At 40.5% G+C, this 22849-nt stretch overlaps 1 protein-coding gene across 2 annotated transcripts; it reads right to left on the bottom strand.

Moving 5' to 3' along the window:
* Positions 1–4163: 4163 nt before the first annotated feature.
* LOC124263302 lies at positions 4164–19181 on the bottom strand. 2 transcript variants are annotated; one of them, XM_046697888.1, is made up of 4 exons: positions 19007–19181; positions 16668–16767; positions 14208–14350; positions 4164–5155 (listed from the first exon to the last, which is right to left on the bottom strand). In XM_046697888.1, exons 1-4 carry the CDS (start codon positions 19053–19055, stop codon positions 5031–5033), a joined length of 417 nt encoding a protein of 138 aa, XP_046553844.1. In that variant the 5' UTR covers positions 19056–19181; the 3' UTR covers positions 4164–5030. The 2 variants fall into 2 exon arrangements, with proteins under 2 accessions (XP_046553844.1, XP_046553843.1); XM_046697887.1 differs by lacking the exons at positions 14208–14350; positions 16668–16767; positions 19007–19181 and adding exons at positions 6276–6418; positions 8662–8761; positions 11051–11794.
* Between the last annotated feature and the right edge of the window lie 3668 nt (positions 19182–22849).

Raw genomic sequence — 22849 nt, 5'->3', positions numbered from 1 at the left:
CATCAATATTCCACAAAATGCTTTCTTGTCTGGGTGAATCTGTGACTACAATTTTGTACAACTTTCTATACTTATAAGAGACCTACCTTCGTCATTGTCATGGCATGTTTATTCATAAGAGACTTACCTTCGTCATTGTCATGGCATGTTTATTTATAAGGGACTTACCTTCGTCATTGTTATGTCATGATTATTTATAAGAGACTTACCTTCGTCATTGTTATGTCATGATTATTTATAAGAGACTTACCTTCGTCATTGTCATGGCATGATTATTTATAAGAGACTTACCTTCGTCATTGTCATGGCATGTTTATTTATAAGGGACTTACCTTCGTCATTGTTATGTCATGATTATTTATAAGAGACTTACCTTCGTCATTGTCATGGCATGATTATGTATGAGAGACTTACCTTCGCCATTGTCATGGCATGTCTATTTATCAGAGACGTACCTTCGTCATTGTCATGGCATGGTTATTTATAAGAGACCTACCTTCGTCATTGTCATGGCATGATTATTTATAAGAGACTTACCTTCGTCATTGTCATTGCATGTTTATTTATAAGACACTTACCTTCGTCATTGTTATGTCATGATTATTTATAAGAGACTTACCTTCGTCATTGTTATGTCATGTTTATTTATAAGAGACTTACCTTCGTCATTGTCATGGCATGATTATTTATAAGAGACTTGCCTTTGTCACTGTTATGGCATGATTAATTATAAGAGACTTACCTTCGTCATTGTTATGGCATGTTTATTTGTAAGAGACTTACCTTCGTCATTGTTATGGCATGTGTATTTATAAGAGACTTACCTTCGTCATTGTCATGGCATGTTTGTCTATAAGAGACTTACCTTCGTCTTTACCATGGCATGTTACACGCAGAATAATTGTGGTCACTTTGAACACAAACAGGTCTTACAAACGTTATGAAACCTCTGGAACAGGATGATGCTACCTGTCTGCAAAACGTTACTATCGAATATCCATTTCTAGTTTGGTTTGTTTTATTCATCATCAAACATGGACGTTTTCTTTTGCCCGACAGGGGTGGTGGGGTGGTCGAGTGGTTAAAGCGTTCGCTCGTGACGCCGAATACCCGGGTTCGATTCCCCAATTGGGTACAATGTGTCAGGCCCATTTCTGGTGTCTCCCACTGCTGGAATGTTGCTAAAAGTGGCGTAAAACCAAACTCACTCACTCACTCTTTTGCCCGACACTGCATATTTTATTGGGACATATTGTACGAAAGGGACGTGTTGTTTACATGTACAATTAAACAATAATAGAATATATTCGGAATGAGATATTCAAAGGTTTGAATGCTTGTTTAGTCCATATTTTTTTCCAACGGCGGGTGTCATACATGTTTGTCTTATATGTTAATATACATTCTTCTAACAAGACATAACAAAGGAGTGAGGTAGCTGTAATGTACCATAAACAATATAATTATAATACTAGACAATCATCTTTCGTCCATCCCTTAATATAATGCCAGAGTTTCGTTTCCTAACACATTCATTTGTACATTGTTTTCAACGCCGAATAAACTTGTTTGGTGCATTTGCTTGACATTATCACTATATAATTAAAATTCTCAGCAATTCGACGTCCAGAGAAGCGAGTGATTGAGTGAGTTGAATTTAACGCCACACTCAGCAATATTCCAGTTATATGGCGGCGGTCTGTAAATAATCGAGTCTGGAACAGACAATCCAGTAATCAACAGCATGAGCATCGATCTGCACAATTGGGAACCGATGACATGTGTCAACCAAGTCATCGAGCCTGACAATCCGATCCCGTTACTCGCCTCCTACGACAAGCATGGGTTACTGAAGGTTCATTCTAACCCGGACCTTCATGGGTTCCAGAGTAGCGACATGAACCTTTCGTTTTGTATTTGTTTGTTTGCTCTTTGACGCCGCACTCGGCAATGTTGCAGCTATATGGAGGCTGTATGTGATTAACCGTGTCGGGACCAGACAATCCAGTGATCAACATCCTGAGAAACGATCTACGCAATTGTGATACTACCAAGTCAGCGAGCCTGACCACCCGATCCCGTTAGTCACCTCTTACGACATCCATGGGTTACTTTGGACCAACTCTTACCCGGATCTTCACGGGCCTCGGGAAACCTTTTAATACGGGGATCGAATCCCGGTTTGTCCTTTCCACTATTACAGTGAGTAAACAACATGCTCGTCCTGGTTAGTTTCAGTAAAGTGGTAAACGTCCGACACTTTCATCACTTCGAGATTTCCCCCATTATCCTGACACCCCCGATATGATATACCTGGAATAATGTTCAAAGCGGCGTCGAACACAAATTACTTACTCACTCGTTGGTTTGACAAAACTAGTTGACCTTAAGGTCACATGCCACGCAATACACAACTTTGCAGGTTACTGATACCTTTTGGTATGGACTTACAGCAACAAATTATCAAAAGTGCAAACTTATAAACTTGAAAAATAACGCGATGAAAAACCCCCCACGAAATGAAGTTCAAACGATTCACTAAGTGGTATAGCGCATGCGCAGTGAATAGGTTCGCGCAGTTTGAGGCCGGATGTCCGGATTATAAGGTCGTGAGCAGGAGTAGTTTAATCTCGGTTGTGTACACAAACAACAAATAGTAAATAATCTACTCGTTACATAAAAGTGAGTGAGTGAGTTTAGTTTTACGCCACAGGGAGCAAAATTCCAGCTTTGGGCAAGTCAAAGGTTTCAGAAGCTTTGGTGTTTAGGCTTTTGAATCCGGGTTCATCATCGTCATTTACGTCTTTTGAAGCAGTCCCGAAATTTGTCCTACTGTGGACTACTCCCGCAATAGTATTCATAAAAGATGTAAAAAAAAATTTAAAAATTATTTAAGTTCTCAGAAATGTCTTAAGAATACTCATATGTCGGTAATAAAATTCTTATCTCAGAGTTACACTTAAAAGTATAATGTAGTTATGATGGCTATGAGGGTAACTCTTAGCTCAGAGCAAACTTAGTAACTCTTAGATCCGACATTGGACTCCTAACATTGGCTCACTCAAAGAGGACTCTTAAGGCTTTATAAGAAAATTCTCAAACTTAAGAGTAACTTTCACTAAATTCTCAGTATTTTCTACCCTTCGGTGTAACTTTCTATTTTGAGAACTTTCATAAATACGATCCCAGACTTTAAATAACAAACATTAGACTAATCTATTTAGGTACCAATGTTAGAATACCAATACTAATGAGGTAAACCTTATCATTGAAGGCTCTGTTTTGCTCAAGGGCAATGAAGATGTACACGACGCAGTTTTCACCACGGTTGTAATGCAAGACTGTGGTATTTGTCACTTAGAAACCCCTTCGCGTCACTCTGGCAGGAACCCGTGAAGATCCAGGATAGATTTGATCTTCAGTAACCCATCGTAAGAGGCGACTGACGGGCTCACTGTTGATCACTGTATTGTCTGGTCCAGATTCGATTATTTACAGACCGTCGCGATATAGCTGGAATATTGCTGAGTGCGGCGTAAAACTAAAATCACTTACTCACTCTGGCAGGAAAGTCCCTGAAGTAACACCTCTACCAGGTTTGGATCACAAGGATACAGCACTCTGCACCAACATAGCATTTAATTACATAAACGAAATACACACAGCCCTTTTTAACCTACCCCTCATAAAGAATGGTCAACAAAGGAAGATGAAGGTCAAGCATCTTCCATTCGAGACTGGCCCGTGAAGATCCGGGTTAAAATTGGTCTTCAGCAACCCATGCTTGTCGTAAAAGGCGACTTACGGGATCGGGTGGTCAGGCTCGCTGATTTGGTTGACACACGTCATCGTATCCCAGTTCCGTAGATCGATGCTCATGCTGTTGATCATGGGATTGTCTGGTCCAGACTCGATTATTTACAGACCGCCGCGATATAGCTGAAATTTTGCTGAGTACGGCGTTAAACAGCAAACCACCCAAACCAACCATTCGAGACTGGCCACTGAAAGCCTGGTGTATTCCACCTCGCTTGTTGTATGTAACAACTAGTGTCTTTACTGATATACGTGGTAGTCTCTGAATTATTATCGTCAGTTAGTTTATATCGCTTCCTGTCTCTTCCGCTCGGATCGGGCGTTGATATAGACAAAGCAAAAACCAGTTAGTAGCATGAAGGTTTTATTGTCATAATTCTTTTAAAGGCATAGGCGTTTCAAGTCTTTGAAAGGCATTTGGAATTTGAGCTACATGAATACATAACACGTTTTGAGGATTACAAATTCTTATATTCCTTTTAAATCCGTTATGTGAACAAAATATCATGCATATACTCATGCCAATAATGGTTGTCACCCCCTTCAATTTATTTTATTGGAGAGGGTGTGGGGTGTGGGGTGTGGGGTGGGTGTGGGGAGGGGTGACAACCATTATTGGCTTGAGGATATAATTAAGCACAGCTCTGTAACGCCGTTAATAGAATAAAGTTTACTGGATGATGTACATGAGAAAAATGTCTTTTAGTAATGAAATTATGTAAGTAAGAAAGATATTTTATCACAGTTAGCAGTAGATGTGTGCCATAACTAGAAATCTCTTTTCAAAGCATTAGACCTAATTACAGCTTTACAGAAATAATTAGAAATCTTTACATCCCTATAACCTTTCGTTCTAAAAATACATCAGATCACATTTTGACCAGTTGTATTGTTCATAGATAATATTAAGTGCTAGGTTCTGTGTACAACATAGTTTTTTTCTGATCAGATGTAGACAATTATGTACTGTTCACAATTTCATCGCTTTGCTTCCTGTAAATCCATAGTAATGAAGAATACCGATTAACGTCCATCGGTTGACATTGATTCTCATTTTCTGTCAAGAATTTCCCAATTTATTGTGACATTCTTTTGCTCATTAAAATCGCCAATAACACCATTAATTGGTACATGTGGTATTTAAAGCATTAAAAGTTCATTCCCAATATCTTGAAGTATTTCGAACGTCAACGATCACATCTCTCCAGCAGACATCAGTAGCTCTTTGGAGCATATGGAGGAGGTGCTTGTCCATATCCTTGTGCTTGTCCATATCCTTGTGCTTGTCCATAGCCTTGTGCTTGTCCATATCCTTGTACTTGTCCTTGTCCATACGACGCTGTAAAAGGAAACAACAAGCATTTTGATACCATTAACTGTTAACGTCTATCTCATTTGCTAGAGAGAAATACACCCTGTGTTTGACAGTGTGAGCTGCAATTTGTATGTATGTCTAAACAGTAATATCAGAGCAGACACGATGTTGCTGGAATAGTGGTCAAAAGCGGCGTAAAACTGAACTCACTCAATAGCAAAACATCCAGGTGAGCTTCAGTTACCTGGTTCTCAATATAGAACGCCAGTTTCGATTATTTTAAACAGACTGAACTTGGCGTGAGAGACAAAATCGCAGTGGGAATATTATTATTGAACTGATAAACATTGTCTTGACCCGCCTAGGAAGGCCTATGTACTTTTAGCACCTTACTGGGCGGTAGAGTAGCCTAGTGGTTGAAGCGTTCGCTCGTCACGCCAAAGACCCAGGTTAGATTCCTCACATGGGTACAATGTGTGAAGCCCATTTATGGTGTCCACCGCCGTGATATTGCTGGAATATTGCTAAAAGCGGCTTAACACCATACTCACTCACTCAATCAATCAATCGAACGTAGACGTGTTACTCGTGCCAAACACCCTCATACCGACCTGTTTTATCGTAAACATGTATTTATGCAATAAACTTAGAATACATAACAACATAAATAGTTTGTTTCTGATTCCCGATATCGTTTGCTACTTGACATTCTATTCATGGATTTGATTTGGCTTCCGCAGTCCGTGATACCTGTCTAATATGTGTGAACATAGCCGTTAAAGACAAAGGGCGTGGTTCCCTTGGAACAATCTGTGTTAGAATTGATCTTCAGCAATTCATGCTAGGCAACTAAAGGGATTGGGTGGACACATGACATCATATCCAAAGTGCGTAGACCGATGCTGATGCTTGATCACTGGATTGTCTGGTTCTTATTTACAGACCGCCAACATATATCTAGAATAGTGCGGGGTTAAACAATTAATAAACGTTAATGTAACATTGTGTGTTTGTATGTGAGATCGACATTGACCAGTATTTATATCATGTAGAAAATTCACTATGGTCATATAGTCCTAATCTGAGCATATGCAACGCAGTAGGCTAAATAGACCTGACTGTACACATCGTCGTGATTATGTACCTGAAGATGTCGTTGCCTGCACAACTGATACGCCTGGAGACGTATTGCAGTGCGTTGTTCTAGTGTAATACCGACGTCGGCAAATGAGGCCTGCAACGGCGGCGAAGAAGATGATGGCACCGATGATGATGCCGATTCCAGCTCTGAAAAACGCAAAATGAGGGAGAGTTTAGTTGGTATGCTGTTTAACGCCGCACTCAGCAATATCCCAACTATATGATGGTTGAGAAACAAGGTAAGCTGAAGTACATGCTTGGTGCTCAAGAGTATTAATTTAACAACAGTGTATGTCCTTTGGTGGTGTTTTGGCAACATGTGCTCAATGTTTGTGACGTGAAAGTCACAATCAAAAACAATTAGCAAACTATGTACATTGATTTTTGTTATTCTTCAAAATATACCTGCTTTAAACGTACACCAATTTTTTAGTTTTCATATTAACTATACGTGTAATGTCATTCACAAAATGCTCTGATCCAATAATGACCACTTAGGTTGTGATAAGTTTAAACTTCGCTAAAAATATCTTTGTGCCCCTAGGCCATTGTTTGCTCTTACCCCTGAAAAGCTGCAAGCCCTAAGGACCCAGAACCATAAAAAGTTGTTGGCCGTGATCAAAATGTGTAGGCCCTATATTTTAGCTACAGTATAAGTAATTCCCAGCAAGCAAAACATGTGACAACTAACAAACTGAGTTAAAGAGTTGGATTAAGAAATTTAAACTAGAAATAACTGAATGATATTTTCTGAAAAAAAATGCTCTGAGTTATAACGGGGATGGAAAAGGTGTCGGCCACAAGGACCTGCAGAAAACAAAAGCTGTGGATCCGAGTGGTTTTCAGTCGGCTTCGGGCCTAAGCACCGACGTTAATTTCGACGTGTTCATTAGACTTTTCATACTTATTCAATCATACGTAAACTGAGTATTTAACCAAGAAAGGTATTTTCTGAAGTTTTAATTCTCTAAGTTAGCTAACGAAAATATTGTTGATAGTTTTCATAGAATACATTAAACAGTAAGTGAGTGAGCTAAAACGTCACAACGGCAGTATTTCAGCCATATCATGACTAAACAAATTCTAAACACATGATGACTACACTAAAATTATATAATTGAGTGAGTTAAGATTTTAGTCACACAGGCAATATTTAAGCCATATCGTGACTAAAACAAGGTATATATTAATAAGAAATAAGTTTCATTATAAAATATGTCAGAAAGGACAGTAAAACACCTAGAAATCACAGATAGAATTGAAACTTTCTGGTATATAACATTAAAATTAGAACACTATTAAAAACAATACAGTTTAAAACCGGGCTACAGATCATCAACAACTAGAGACCATGTGGACTTACAATACTGTTGCTAACTGCCTAATAATTTTCATTCTAAATGTTAGACAAATGAATTGAGCCCAGCTAAATCGTGGCAAAAACAGGCCCGTTAAATCGCGGCTACCGAAATTCCAACTTGACTATAACGAAATTGGGGGAGGTAGCTAACTCACTGAACACACAAGATCCGGGTTAGAATTGGTCTTCAGTAACCCATGCTTGTCGTAAGAGGCGACTAACGACATCGGATGGTCAGGCTCGCTGACTTGATTTGACATATGTCATCGTATCCCAATTGCGTAGATCGATGATCATGCTGTTGATCATTTTGATTGCCAGGTACGGCTTCGATTCTTTACAGACCGCCACCATATAGCTGGAATATCGCTGAGTGCGGCGATAAACCATTCGTGACCAACTCGTGTTATTCCGGGACAAGCCGAATAGCGTCTTGGAGGTTACGGAAAGAGGCGAGTGGCGACGAATGGCGATAAACAAGACACAAACAAACATGAAACGTGTTTGTGTTATCACTGCGATACCAGCCACAAGGCTTTCAATCCCCCTGCACAGCTGTGTGTAAAGACCAGTTACAGTGAGTCAGGGGTGGAAATAACCCATTGCCCGACGTCCGAGTCCAGTGTTTTTTTTCTGTCGGGCAAGCAAATTTGTATATCACGCCGTACCGGTGTCCAGTTGACTTTCCAATGTTAATAATGTTGTTTATTTAAAAAAGCCACAAGAAAACGGCCCGTATAGTTGAAAAATGATCAGGCCATGTGATTTTACATGTGCCACTGTACCGGAGTACGCTAGCAATTTTAAAGTTATTTCCATCCTTGTGAGTGAGTATAGGTTTACGCGCTTTTAGCAATCAGCAATATCACGGCGGGGAACACCAGAAATGGGCTTTAACATTGTACACATGTGGGGAATCGAACTCGGGTCATCGGAATTGCGAGCGAATGCTTTAACCTCTAGGCTACCCCACCGCCCCTAAAAACCAGATGCAGGACGAGCTTGTCAACTTAGAATTACACCTACGTACCCGTTACTTAGGCAACAGTACACAAGCAGTGTGTCAGTACAGCATCCGAACATGCAGTAGATGTTTGAGAACTCCCCGTAGCATGTCTCCCCTGCCGTCCCTGTGAAACATAAACATCGATATATTTAGCAGAGTTTCCAAGTTAATTTTACAACAAGGGCGAGTTTGGTTTTTGTTTGTTGTTGTTTGTGTGTTTTGGGTTTTTTTTTGGGGGTTGTTTTTGGTTTTTGCCTGTTGATTGAGAATGCTTGTTCTCTTGCCTATATTGCAAGGCAAAAGCGAACCACAGGTTTACGAACACGCATGTAATTGTGCAAAGTTTCGTCCGTTAGACGTGTAAGGATCCTCTGATCGAGGGTCCGCGAATCACAGGAAGCTGGAATAATCTGGATTAAAACAATAGACATCCACTATCAGTTGAAGCTAAGCAGCCTTGAGCGCGGAGAGACCTTAGATGGTTGTACGTGTTTGGCAGCTTGACTCCGGAGAGTTTCTAGGACTTAGTCCTGCCCTACAACGAAGCACACGTGATACATGTGGTCTCACCTTAGGCAGGTGAGTTTCAAAATTGCCTCTGTTCACCCAGCAGAAAACTGGGTACCTGGTGTGATAGGTCATGTGACTATTAACCTTCTAGTGCCTCACAGGCAGCTTGGATTATCCGGGGTAATAATAATCAGATTGCCTGGGCGCTTAGAGCATGCATTATGCATGGAGAAATGCGTATGATAAATGGACTACTATTATTATTTCTAAAATTGCACAGTCAGAAACACAAGTGCAAAAGAGGGTGTGGCACACGAAATGAACCAAATGAAAAGCCGGGTCAACCATTCACCTGAAACACGGGAACATATGGATCAGGTTAAAAAAGCAAACTGCATCGAACAATATTTTGGTTATCGATTCGTCACATTTGTCAAATTTTGAAAAGTCAACCACATGCCTTCCATTAAAATTAATTACAGTCATTCGGACGTAATGCCTGAAGTATTATCGGAACTGATATCAAGATGATGTGATATTGCCGCACACCATTCTAAGACGAGGTGGCGTTGGCACAGGATGCCTTAGTTTCACCGTTAGTTACGACAGACGTTTATGTTTGGTTGTTGATTCGATTCTCACGGTACCTCAGATCATGCTATATTGATTCCAGCAATATTCACGTTGGGGACACTTCATTTGGGCTTTACACATTGTGTCCATATGTGGAATCGAATCTGAGCCTTCGGCGTGACGAGCTTTCGGGTTAACCATTAGGCTACCCCACTGCCCCTTCTGTGATTGCGAGTAGAATGGATTAACTTAATGACTTCCGGCCTACAAGCTCCATTCGCATCTCAAACAAGACTCGGTGATTTGATCACAATATTGATAAGAGAAGCATTAAATTTTGTCTCAGGACAAGCTGTGCTGACAGTCACACAGAGTTTTCGTTGTTTTTTTTGTTTTGTTTTGTTATTTATTTTTTAAAATATTTTTTATATTTTATTTTATTTTATTTTATTTTATTTTTGGGGGCAGTGGGGTGGGGATGGATTGGTGTTTAAGTCTGTTAACACTTTAAACAAGCCAGAATTGAAGATTTTTTGTACTACCACATTCTCGTCTCTTGTTTAGCTCTGTAACCCACCTAACTTGATACACCGTTACAGGTAGACACATGCAGTCAGAGCCCGATTAAGCTTCTGGACTTCGCACTGACTGACATCAAAGGCTACACACGTATGTTATCATGTATCAACCACATAACCTGATTATGAGACACTCCTTCCCATTGTTTTACAAGTGACGCCCCTTATTGTTATTTTAACAGTATAAGCGTATGAAGACGGTAATGAAATAGCATAGAAACTATATAACAATATGACATGTAAACCTGTATGCCTAACATGCAGTTTAGTACGTTTTATGGGTATTCTAACAATATTAATGCAGATATTCAACAAGACCTAAAATGTCGTATGTTGAATTTTATGAAAATGCTGTAAATTGCTTTAAAATGAAAAATATAAAAAACAAGACCTGAAGAGATAGTACTTTTTTACGTCAGTAAGAAACTGCTAATAGCTTACATAATAATACCAATCTAGTGTACAGCTATACAATTAGCACCGCCTATCTGGACAACATATGAGAGACAGAACAATACCAAATACCATGAAAGATATTTAAACCAAGTGGGTGTAATAAACCCAGATTAGACAATAACTTTCTAAGATATGTTTCTTTACGTGTCAGCTAAAGGTAAAGAGAAGGGGCATTGAACATGGAACAGGCTCTATAGCTATCTTCACGAATGATCGATATAAACAAACGTTAAACAAATCTGGTCCATGGTCTTCAACTGTATTATAATGTTTACAAGATGAATTTATAGACATACCAACAACGAAGAGGGAGAGGATGGCGGCCACAACACTTTCAACCTTCATATTCACGGGATGGCGGAGCGCAGTATGATATGCCCTGTTCTGATTCAGTTTTAACAAAGGTCAAGATATCGTCACAAAGTGCTGCTGCTGATTAACTGGAAATAGATACATGTGAGCCATGCGACAGTGGTCGTGTTTTGCGATACATGTGGGCAGGTAACTCTACCTCTTATCATATTGAAAGTTCGCGCGAAGTGGTCAAACCTCGTCATACTATAGGTCCGGTTCGATTCCCCACGTGGCTATAATGGTGAGTGAGTGAGAATGGTTTTATGCCGCTTTTAGCAATATTCCAGCAATATCATGGCAGAGGACACCAGAAATGGCCTTTTACACTTTGTTCTCATGTGGGGAATCGAACCCGTTTCTCCAGCGTGACGTGACGAGCGGCCGCTTTAACCATAGGCTCCCCCACCGCCCGGCTGCAATAAGTGAAACCCATGTCCGTTCTTCCCATGGATATTATTGGAATGTTGCTAACTGCGGGGTAAAATCAAACTAATTATTATGATAAGTCGATAACGCTTTAGAATACGTGAAGAGGGCTGTATACATTGCAGTATTCATCACGATAAACAGATAAAAAACATAGCGTCATAATGTTAATGACGTGGCTGGTCTTTTTGGTCGTGTTCATATGTCAGTGAGTGAGAGAGTGAGTTTAATTTTACGCCGCTTTTAGCAATATCCCTGCATTATCACGGCATGGGACACCAGAAATGGGCTTCACACATTGTACCCATATGGAAATCGAATCCGGGTCTACGGCGTGACGAGCGAACGCTGGGGATTTTGCTGAGTACGGCGTTAAACAGCAAACCACCCAAACCAACCATTCGAGACTGGCCACTGATAGCCTGGTGTATTCCACCTCGCCTGTTGTATGTAACAACTAATGTCTTTACTGATATACATGGTAGTCTCTAAATTATTATCGTCAGTTAGTTTTCCGTTGTGATTTTTATCTATGTTTCGTTTATATCGCTTCCTGTCTCTTCCGCTCGGATCGGGCGTTGATATAGACAGAGCAAAAACCAGTTAGTGGCATGAAGGTTTTCTTGTCATGATTCTTTTAAAGGCATAGGCGTTTCAAGTCTTTGAAAGGCATTTGGAATTTGAGCTACATGAATACATAACACGTTTTGAGGATAACAAATTCTTATCTTCCTTTTAAATCCGTTATGTGAACAAAATATCATGCATATACTCATGCCAATAATGGTTGTCACCCCCTTCAATTGTTTTTATTGGAGAGGGTGGGGTGTGTGGGGTGGGTGTGGGAGGGGGTGACAACCATTATTGGCATGAGTATATAATTAAGCACAGCTCTGTAACGCCGTTAATAGAATCAAGTTTACTGGATGATGTACATGAGAAAAATGTCTTTTAGTAATGAAATTATGTAAGTAAGAAAGATATTTTATCACAGTTAGCAGTATATGTGTGCCATAACTAGAAATCTCTTTTCAAAGCATTAGACCTAATTACAGCTTTACAGAAATAATTAGAAATCTTTACATCCCTATAACCTTTCGTTCTGAAAATACATCAAAACACATTTTGACCAGTTGTATTGTTCATAGATAATATTAAGTGCTAGGTTCTGTGTACAACATAGTTTTTTTCTGATCAGATGTAGACAATTCTGTACTGTTCACAATTTCATCGCGTGGCTTCCTGTAAATCCATAGTAATGAAGAATACCGATTAACGTCCATCGGTTGACATTGATTCTCATTTTCTGTCAAGAATTTCCCAATTTATTGTGACATTCTTTTGCTCATTAAAATCGCCAATAACACCATTAATTGGTATATGTGGTATTTAAAGCATTAAAAGTTCATTCCCAATATCTTGAAGTATTTCGAACTTCAACGATCACATCTCTCCAGCAGACATCAGTAGCTCTTTGGAGCATATGGAGGAGGTGCTTGTCCATATCCTTGTGCTTGTCCATATCCTTGTACTTGTCCTTGTCCATACGACGCTGTAAAAAGGAAACAACAAGCCTTTTGATACCATTAACTGTTAACGTCTATCTCATTTGCTAGAGAGAAATACACCCTGTGTTTGACAGTGTGAGCTGCAATTTGTATGTATGTCTAAACAGTAATATCAGAGCAGACACGATGTTGCTGGAATAGTGGTCAAAAGCGGCGTAAAAGTGAACTCACTCAATAGCAAAACATCCAGGTGAGCTTCAGTTACCTGGTTCTCAATATAAAACGCCAGTTTCGATTATTTTAAACAGACTGAACTTGGGGTGAGAGACAAAATCGCAGTGGGAATATTATTATTGAACTGATAAACATTGTCTTGACCCGCCTAGGAAGGCCTATGTACTTTTAGCACCTTACTGGGCGGTAGAGTAGCCTAGTGGTTGAAGCGTTCGCTCGTCACGCCAAAGACCCAGGTTAGATTCCTCACATGGGTACAATGTGTGAAGCCCATTTATGGTGTCCACCGCCGTGATATTGCTGGAATATTGCTAAAAGCGGCTTAACACCATACTCACTCACTCAATCAATCAATCGAACGTAGACGTGTTACTCGTGCCAAACACCCTCATACCGACCTGTTTTATCGTAAACATGTATTTATGCAATAAACTTAGATTACATAACAACATAAATAGTTTGTTTCTGATTCACGATATCGTTTGCTACTTGACATTCTATTCATGGATTTGAATTGGCTTCCGCAGTCCGTGATACCTGTCTAATATGTGTGAACATAGCCGTTAAAGACAAAGGGCGTGGTTCCCTTGGAACGATCTGTGTTAGAATTGATCTTCAGCAATTCATGCTAGGCAACTAAAAGGATTGGGTGGACACATGACATCATATCCAAAGTGCGTAGACCGATGCTGATGCTTGATCACTAGATTGTCTGGTTCTTATTTACAGACCGCCAACATACATCTAAAATAGTGCGGGGTTAAACAATTAATAAACGTTAATGTAACATTGTGTTTTTGTATGTGAGATCGACATTGACCAGTATTTATATCATGTAGAAAATTCACTTTGGTCCTATGGTCCTAATCTGGGCATATGCAAAGCAGTAGGCTAAATAGACCTGACTGTACACATCGTCGTGATTATGTACCTGAAGATGACGTTGCCTGCACAACTGATACGCCTGGAGCCGTATTGCAGTGCGTTGTTCTAGTGTAATACCGACGTCGGCAAATGAGGCCTACAACGCCGGCGAAGAAGATGATGGCCCCGATGATGATGCCGATTCCAGCTCTGAAAAACGCAAAATGAGGGAGAGTTTAGTTGGTTTGCTGTTTAACGCCGCACTCAGCAATATTCCAGCTATATGATGGTTGAGAAACAAGGTAAGCTGAAGAGTGAGTGAGTGAGTGAGTTAATATTTAACGTCACATCGGCAATATTTCAGCCATATCGTGACGAGGTAAGCTGAAGAACAAAAGAAGGTACATGCTTGGTGTTCAAGAGTATTTTTTTAACAACAGTGTATATCCTTTGGTGGTGTTTTGGCAACATGTGCTCAATGTTTGTGACGTGAAAGTCACAATCAAAAACAATTAGCAAACTATGTACATTGATTATTGTTTTTCTTCAAAATATATCTCCTTTAAACGTACACCATTTTTTTAGTTTTCATATTAACTATGCGTGTAATGTCATTCACAAAATGCTCTGATCCAATAATGTCCACTTAGGTTGTGATAAGTTTAAACTTCGCTAAAAATATCTTTGTGCCCCATTGTTTGCTCTTAACCCTGAAAAGCTGCAGGCCCTAAGGACCTAGAACCATAAAAAGTGAGACGTGATCAAAATGTGTAGGTCCTATATTTTAGCTACAGTATAAGTAATTCCCAGCAAGCAAAACATGTGACAACTAACAAACTGAGTTAAAGAGTTAGATTTAGAAATTTAAACTAGAAATAACTGAATTATATATTCTGAAAAAAAATGCTCTAAGTTATAACGGGGATGGAAAAGCTGTCGGCCACAAGGACCTGTAGAAAACATAAGCTGTGGATCCGAGTGGTTTTCAGTCGGCTTCGGGCCTAAGCACCGACGTTAATTTCGACGTGTTCATTAGACTTTTCATACTTATTCAATCATACGTATTTAACCAAGAAAGGTATTTTCTGAAGTTTTAATTCTCTAAGTTAGCTAACGAAAATATTGTTGATAGTTTTCATAGAATACATTAAACAGTGAGTGAGTGAGCTAAAACATCACAACGGCAGTATTTCAGCCATATCATGACTAAACAAATTCTAAACACATGATGACTACACTAAAATTATAAAATTGAGTGAGTTAAGATTTCAGTCACACAGGCAATATTTAAGCCATATCGTGACTAAAACAAGGTATATATTGATAAGAAATAAGTTTCATTATAAAATATGTCAGAAAGGACAGTAAAACACCTAGAAATCACAGATAGAATTAAAACTATCTGGTATATAACATTAAAATTAGAACACTATTAAGAACAATACAGTTTAAAACCGGGCTACAGATCATCAACAACTAGAGACCATGTGGACTTACAATACTTTTGCTAACTGCCTAATAATTTTCATTCTAAATGTTAGACAAATGTATTGAGCCCAGCTAAATCGTGGCAAAAACAGGCCCGTTAAATCGCGGCTACCGAAATTCCAACTTGACTACAACGAAATTGGGGGAGGTAGCTAACTCACTGAACACACATTAAAATCCGGGTTAGAATTGGTCTTCAGTAACCCATGCTTGTCGTAAGAGGCGACTAACGACATCGGATGGTCAGGCTCGCTGACTTGGTTTGACATATGTCATCGTATCCCAATTGCGTAGATCGATGATCATGCTGTTGATCATTTTGATTGCCAGGTACGGCTTCGATTCTTTACAGACCGCCACCATATAGCTGGAATATTGCTGAGTGCGGCGATAAACCATTCGTGACCAACTCGTGTTATTCCGGGACAAGCCGAATAGCGTCTTGGAGGTTACGGAAAGAGGCGAGTGGCGACGAATGGCGATAAACAAGACACAAACCAACATGAAACGTGTTTGTGTTATCACTGCGATACCAGCCACAAGGCTTTCAATACCCCTGCACAGTTGTGTGTAAAGACCAGTTACAGTGAGTCAGGGGTGGAAATAACCCATTGCCCGACGTCCGAGTCCAGTGTTTTTTTCTGTCGGGCAAGCAAATTTGTATATCACGCTGTACCGGTGTCCAGTTGACTTTCCAATGTTAATAATGTTGTTTATTTAAAAAAGCCACAAGAAAACGGCCGGTATAGTGGAAAAATGATCAGGGCAATTGATTTTACATGTGCCACTGTACCGGAGTACACTAGCAATTTTAAAGTTATTTCCATCCCTGTGAGTGAGTACAGGTTTACGCCGCTTTTAGCAATCAGCAATATCACGGCGGGGAACACCAGAAATGGGTTTTAACATTGTTCACGTGTGGGGAATCGAACCCGGGTCATCGGAATGGCGAGCGAATGCTTTAACCTCTAGGCTACCCCACCGCCCCTAAAGACCAGATGCAGGACGAGCTGGTCAACTTAGAAATACACATACGTACCCGTTACTTAGGCAACAGTACACAAACAGTGAGTCAGAACAGCATCCGAACATGCAGTAGATGCTGGAGACGTCCCCGTAGCATGTCTCCCCTGCCGTCCCTGGGAAACATAAACATCGATATATTTAGCAAAATTTCCAAGTTAATTTTACAACAAAGGAGAGTTGGTTTTTTTTGTTGTTTCTTTGTGTGTGTGTTGTTTTTTTTGGGTTGTTTTTGCCTGTTGATTGAGAATGCTTGTTCTCTTGCCTATATTGCAAGGCGAAAGCCAACCACAGGTTTACGAACACGCATGTAGTTGTGCAAAGTTTCACCCGTTAGACGTGTAAGGGTCCTCTGATTGAGGGTCCGCGAATCACAGGAAGCTGGAATAATCTGGATTAAAACAATAGACATCCACTATCAGTTGAAGCTAAGCAGCCTTGAGCGCGGAGAGACCTTAGATGGTTGTACGTGTTTGGCAGCTTGACTCCGGAGAGTTTCTAGGACTTAGTCCTGCCTCACAACGAAGCACACGTGATACATGTGGTCTCACCTTAGGCAGGTGAGTTTGTTCAAAATTGCCTCTGTTCACCCAGCAGAAAACTGGGTACCTGGTGGGATAGGTCATGTGACTATTAACCTTCTAGCGCCTCACAGGCAGCTTGGATTATCCGGGGTAATAATAATCAGATTGCCTGGACGCTTAGAGCATGCATTATGCATGGAGAAATGCGTATGATAAATGGACTACTGTTATTATTTCTTAAATTGCACAGTCAGAAACACAAGTGCAAAAGAGGGCGTGGCAAACCAAATGAAACGCCGGGTCAACCATTCACCTGAAACACGGGAACATATGGATCAGGTTAAAAAAAACCAACTGCATCGAATAATAATTTGGTTACCGATTCGTCACATTTGTCAAATTTTGAAAAGTCAACCACATGCCTTCCATAAAACTCATTACAGTCATTCGGACGTAATACCTGAAGTATTATCGGAACTGATATCAAGATGATGTGATATTGCCGCACACCAATCTTGGCGTTGGCACAGGATGCTTTAGTTTCACCGTTAGTTACGACAGACGTTTATGTTTGGTTGTTGATTCGATTCTCACGGTACCTCAGATCATGCTATATTGATTCCAGCAATATTCACGTTGGGGACACTTCATTTGGGCTTTACACATTGTGTCCATATGTGGAATCGAATCTGAGCCTTCGGCGTGACGAGCTTTCGGGTTAACCACTAGGCTACCCCACTGCCCCTTCTGTGATTGCCAGTAGAATGGATTAACTTAATGACTTCCGGCCTACAAGCTCCATTCGCATCTCAAACAAGACTCGGTGATTTGATCACAATATTGACAAGAGAAGCATTAATTTTTGTCTCAGGACAAGTGCTGACAGTCACACAGAGTTTTCGTTGTTTTTTTTGTTTTGTTTTTTTATTTATTTTTTTAAATATTTTTTATATTTTATTTTATTTTATTTTTTGGGGCAGTGGGGTGGGGATGGATTGGTGTTTAAGTCTGTTAACACTTTAAAAATAGCCAGAATTGAAGATTTTTTGTACTACCACATTCTCGTCTCTTGTTTAGCTCTGTAACCCACCGAACTTGATACACCGTTACAGGTAGACACATGCAGTCAGAGCCCGATTAAGCTTCCGGACTTCGCACTGACTGTCATCAAAGGCTACACTAGTATGTCATCATGTATCAACCACATAACCTGATTATGAGACACTCCTTCCCATTGTTTTGCAAGTGACGCCCCATTATTGTTCATTTAACAGTATAAGCGTATTAAGACGGACCATAGCATAGAAACTATATAACAATATGGCATGTAAACCTGTATGCCTAACATACAGTTTAGTACGTTTTTATGGGTATTCTAACAATATTAATGCAGATATTCAACAAGACCTAAAATGTCGTATGTTGAATTTTATGAAAATGCTGTAAATTGCTTTGAAATGAAATTTATAAAAAACAAGACCTGAAGAGATACGTCAGTAAGAAACTGTTAATAGCTTACATAATACAACCAATCTAGTGTACAGCTATACAGTTAGCACCGCCTATCTGGACAACATATGAGAGACAGAACAATACCAAATACCATGAAAGATATTTAAACCAAGTGGGTGTAATAAACCCAGATTAGACAATAACTTTCTAAGATATGTTTCTTTACGTGTGAGCTAAAGGTAAAGAGAAGGGGGCATTGAACATGGTACAGGCTGTATAGCTATCTTCACGAATGATCGATATAAACAAACGTTAAACAAATCTGGTCCATGGTCTTCAACTGTATTATAATGTTTACAAGATGAATTTATAGACATACCAACAACGAAGAGGGAGAGGATGGCGGCCACAACACTTTCAACCTTCATATTCACGGGATGGCGGAGCGCAGTATGATATGCCCTGTTCTGATTCAGTTTTAAGTTCAAGATACCGTCACACAGTGCTGCTGCTGACTAACTGTAAATAGATACATGTGAGACATGCGACAGTGGTCGTGACACATGTGGGCAGGTAACTCTACCTCTTATCATATTGAAAGTTCGCGCGAAGTGGTCAAACCTCGTCATACTGAAGGTCCGGTTCGATTCCCCACGTGGCTATAATAGTGAGTGAGTAAGAATGGTTTTATGCCGCTTTTAGCAATATTCCAGCAATATCATGGCAGAGGACACCAGAAATGGCCTTTTACACTTTGTTCTCATGTGGGGAATCGAACCCGTTTCTCCAGCGTGACGTGACGAGCGGCCGCTTTAACCATAGGCTCCCCCACCGCCCGGCTGCAATAAGTGAAACCCATGTCCGTTCTTCCCATGGATATTATTGGAATGTTGCTAACTGCGGGGTAAAATCAAACTAATTATTATGATAAGTCGATAACGCTTTAGAATACGTGAAGAGGGCTGTATTCATTGCAGTATTCATCACGATATCCAGATAAAAAACATAGCGTCATAATGCTAATGACGTGGCTGGTCTTTTTGATCGTGTTCATATGTCAGTGAGTGAGAGAGTGAGTTTAATTTTACGCCGCCATTAGCAATATCCCTGCATTATCATGGCATGTGACACCAGAAATGGGCTTCACACTGTACTCATATGGAAATCGAATCCGGGTCTGCGGCGTGACCAGCGAACGCTTTAACCTCTGTCCACTCCACCGCCCCCATATGGATGTGGCAGTGTGGTTGTAACTTTGCTATCAGGTGTCAGGATGTATAGGCTGGGTCTGTGACGTTTCAAGGTGCTATGTACATGTGACTGGCAATGTCACGCGAGTGTGATAAACGTATGCCAATGAGAGTATGTTTGTATTATAGGTATGTTGAAATGTACATTGTACGTTCACGTGATTTCCTATGATAACAAGTTTACATGTAGAGTCTGTTCATGCCGACATGAGCTTGTTTGTGTTACTGACATGTAGAAATATATATTATAGGTACGCGCGACCTATGATGAAACGTACCCATGATAGTATCTTTAGTATGTTTATGTTATGTGAGTGAGTGAGTGCGCTTAGTTTTACGCCGCTTTTAGCAATATTCCAGCAATATCACGGCGGGGGACACCAGAAATGGGCTTCACACATTGTACCCATGTGGGAGATCCTAATCGAGTATGAACCAGACAACCCAGTGGTCAACATCATGAGCATCGATCTACGCAGCTGGGATACGATGACATGTGTCAACCAAGCCCGACCACCCGATCCTATTAGTCGCCTCTTACGACAAGCATGGGCTGCTGAAGACCAATGCTAATCCGGTTCTTAGGACGTGGTATCTGATTCAGTTTGTATATTCCAAAGCATCTGCTTCTCATGTTCACGTGAGAAAATGGCTTAATGTGTGAAAGAGTTGTTCCATCCTCTCGTATAAGACCTGCTATGACTATTTCTATTGTTGTAGTATATTTATATAGCGCACATATCCACGCAACTGGTGCATGCTCAAGGCGCTGGTATTTTCCTACCTCGATCATTGGATGTATATCTCAACGGCACATCGTATTATCATTCTCAACTCCCTGGGGAGTATACAACTCTTGCTGCCACTAGGCGCACCGAGTTATTGTGGCTTTCTCATCCTAACGAGGTACCCATTCACAGCTGGGTGGACTGGGACACATAGTCACAGTACTTTGTCCAAGTTCACTGCACCTTGCTGTACCCGCAACTAGGTGTTTGCACGTATTCATGTGGCCACCATCTGGTCATATACCAACGGATTCGTGGGTTCTTTTAAGTGCACAGGGTTGTGTACTGTACACTAGGGGTTGTGACAACACTGAAAGAGTCTGCACACAAAGTTGACTCCAAGGTTTTTACAGTCGGTCACAGGTGGGCTCGATCCCGACACCTCAACCTCGCTGGATCACTAGCCTGGCGCCTTAGCCAGCTCGCCCACCGCGCTCCGGGTGACTATTTGAAAGAGATTAGTTTGTATGTTATAACGTACATGGAATATGGGTCATTCTAAGTTCTCAGACAAAATGTGATGGACTGCGTTGATGGTATTAGCCGCTAGATTTCAGTCCAATCCCCCCTTGATGTCCTCACACTGTCAATGATGTTGGTGTGCCAGGATCCCACTGGCGTTGAAAGCATCCCTCTAGTTGTGTGAAATGTCCTCCGTCATCATCATCATTTGCATAATGGAAGACAAGTCTTATTTCACGTTTGAGAAGGGATGGATATCACAGGCCCTGGTGTCTTTGGGAGGATAAAATATTTTTAGAAAGATCTATAAAAAATGGAGATGCCCCCCGACTCGAAATGCTTCACAGTACAATACATCATGACTGTCATGATGTATTGTACTGTGAAGCATTTCGAGCCGGGGTCATCTAAAAAACATATTTTTTAATCTTTAATCCACTCAAAGTTTCCAAATCTGGCGAATACAGAGGATGTTGAAAGTTCAAAGCAACAGTGCACATACTTTTAGTGAATTTTCCACGACATTTAGTTGATCTTCTCCCGAGGTTGCCTAAGATAAGCACTGTATTGTTCACTGATGACCTAAGAGAAAGTCATCACATCCCAGTTACAATGATCGATACTCATGCCGTTGATCAGTGGATTGTCTGGTCCAGGCTCGATTATTTACAGACCGCCGCCATATAGGTGAAATATTGCTGTGAGCGGCGTAAAACTAAACTCACTCACTTAAATCACAGTAAACTAAGAACGAGACGTTACCACTGTTTGGGGAGCATTTTAGCCTCTGGCTGATGGTGCTGAAGCCAAACCACATAATTTAATACAAATCATTTAACAACGATTTAGGATCCTCTGTAAAGCGGCCAAGAAAGGATCATCAGCTAACGTAGACACCACGTCCGCACAGGGATGGCAGTTTGAGAAATTTGATGACACTGCGGTATTCTTTTGGGGTTCATGTTCATCAACAGACGCTGCCTAAAACATATCTATCCTGCCTGTTGTGTATTTGATTCATATGCAGCCTGCAGGCACGGAACCTATTTCACTTAGGACATGCAAACTGCTGAAAGTCTCACCTCGTTCTTCGTTGGTCGGATCAGAACATTTCAGACACAGCCGTACATTGTTGTAATTACAACCGTTTTTGTATACCCCCAAATGACCTGGCACGGAATTCGTGTGAAAAGTATGCATGATTCCGAGGTTTTAGGCAGAAGAGGCGTGGTAGTCTATTGCATTGCTGTATGTATAAACAGTGACACATTATGCATTCATACTGCATGTACTATCTTGTTGTACATAGTGTATTTAATATATTGCACAATAAAGTTGTACTCGGGTGTGGACACATGACACATAAAAATACTATATATTCCACACATTCAATTTAAACAAAGAGTTATGATTTATCTTGATGGTACTGTAACACCGAGATGCACCGAGATGTTTCCGCAACCAAAGTTTCAAACGCACATGACAGGAATATAGGACCAGAAAGTTTGAGAGTCGTGTTTCCGTGTGTATAACTTCAGTTTCTTCGTGTCTCTTATTCTAGGTATCGTATGTGTTATTCGTGGTACGTTTTTAAAAGATGTAAAGTGTTGATGATGCCTATTGGAGAAACGAAGGAACGAACTAACGCGCACACACACACACACACACACACGCATGATCGCACGCGCGATCGCACGCACGCACGAATGCATGAGGACCTGG

Source organism: Haliotis rubra, unplaced genomic scaffold, assembly GCF_003918875.1.
Source record: "Haliotis rubra isolate DU_JTF1 unplaced genomic scaffold, ASM391887v1 Scf878, whole genome shotgun sequence".
NCBI classification, from domain to species: Eukaryota; Metazoa; Mollusca; class Gastropoda; order Lepetellida; family Haliotidae; genus Haliotis; species Haliotis rubra.
Note: the sequence above shows the minus strand (reverse complement) of the source record. Positions and strands in the feature narration are given on the sequence as shown.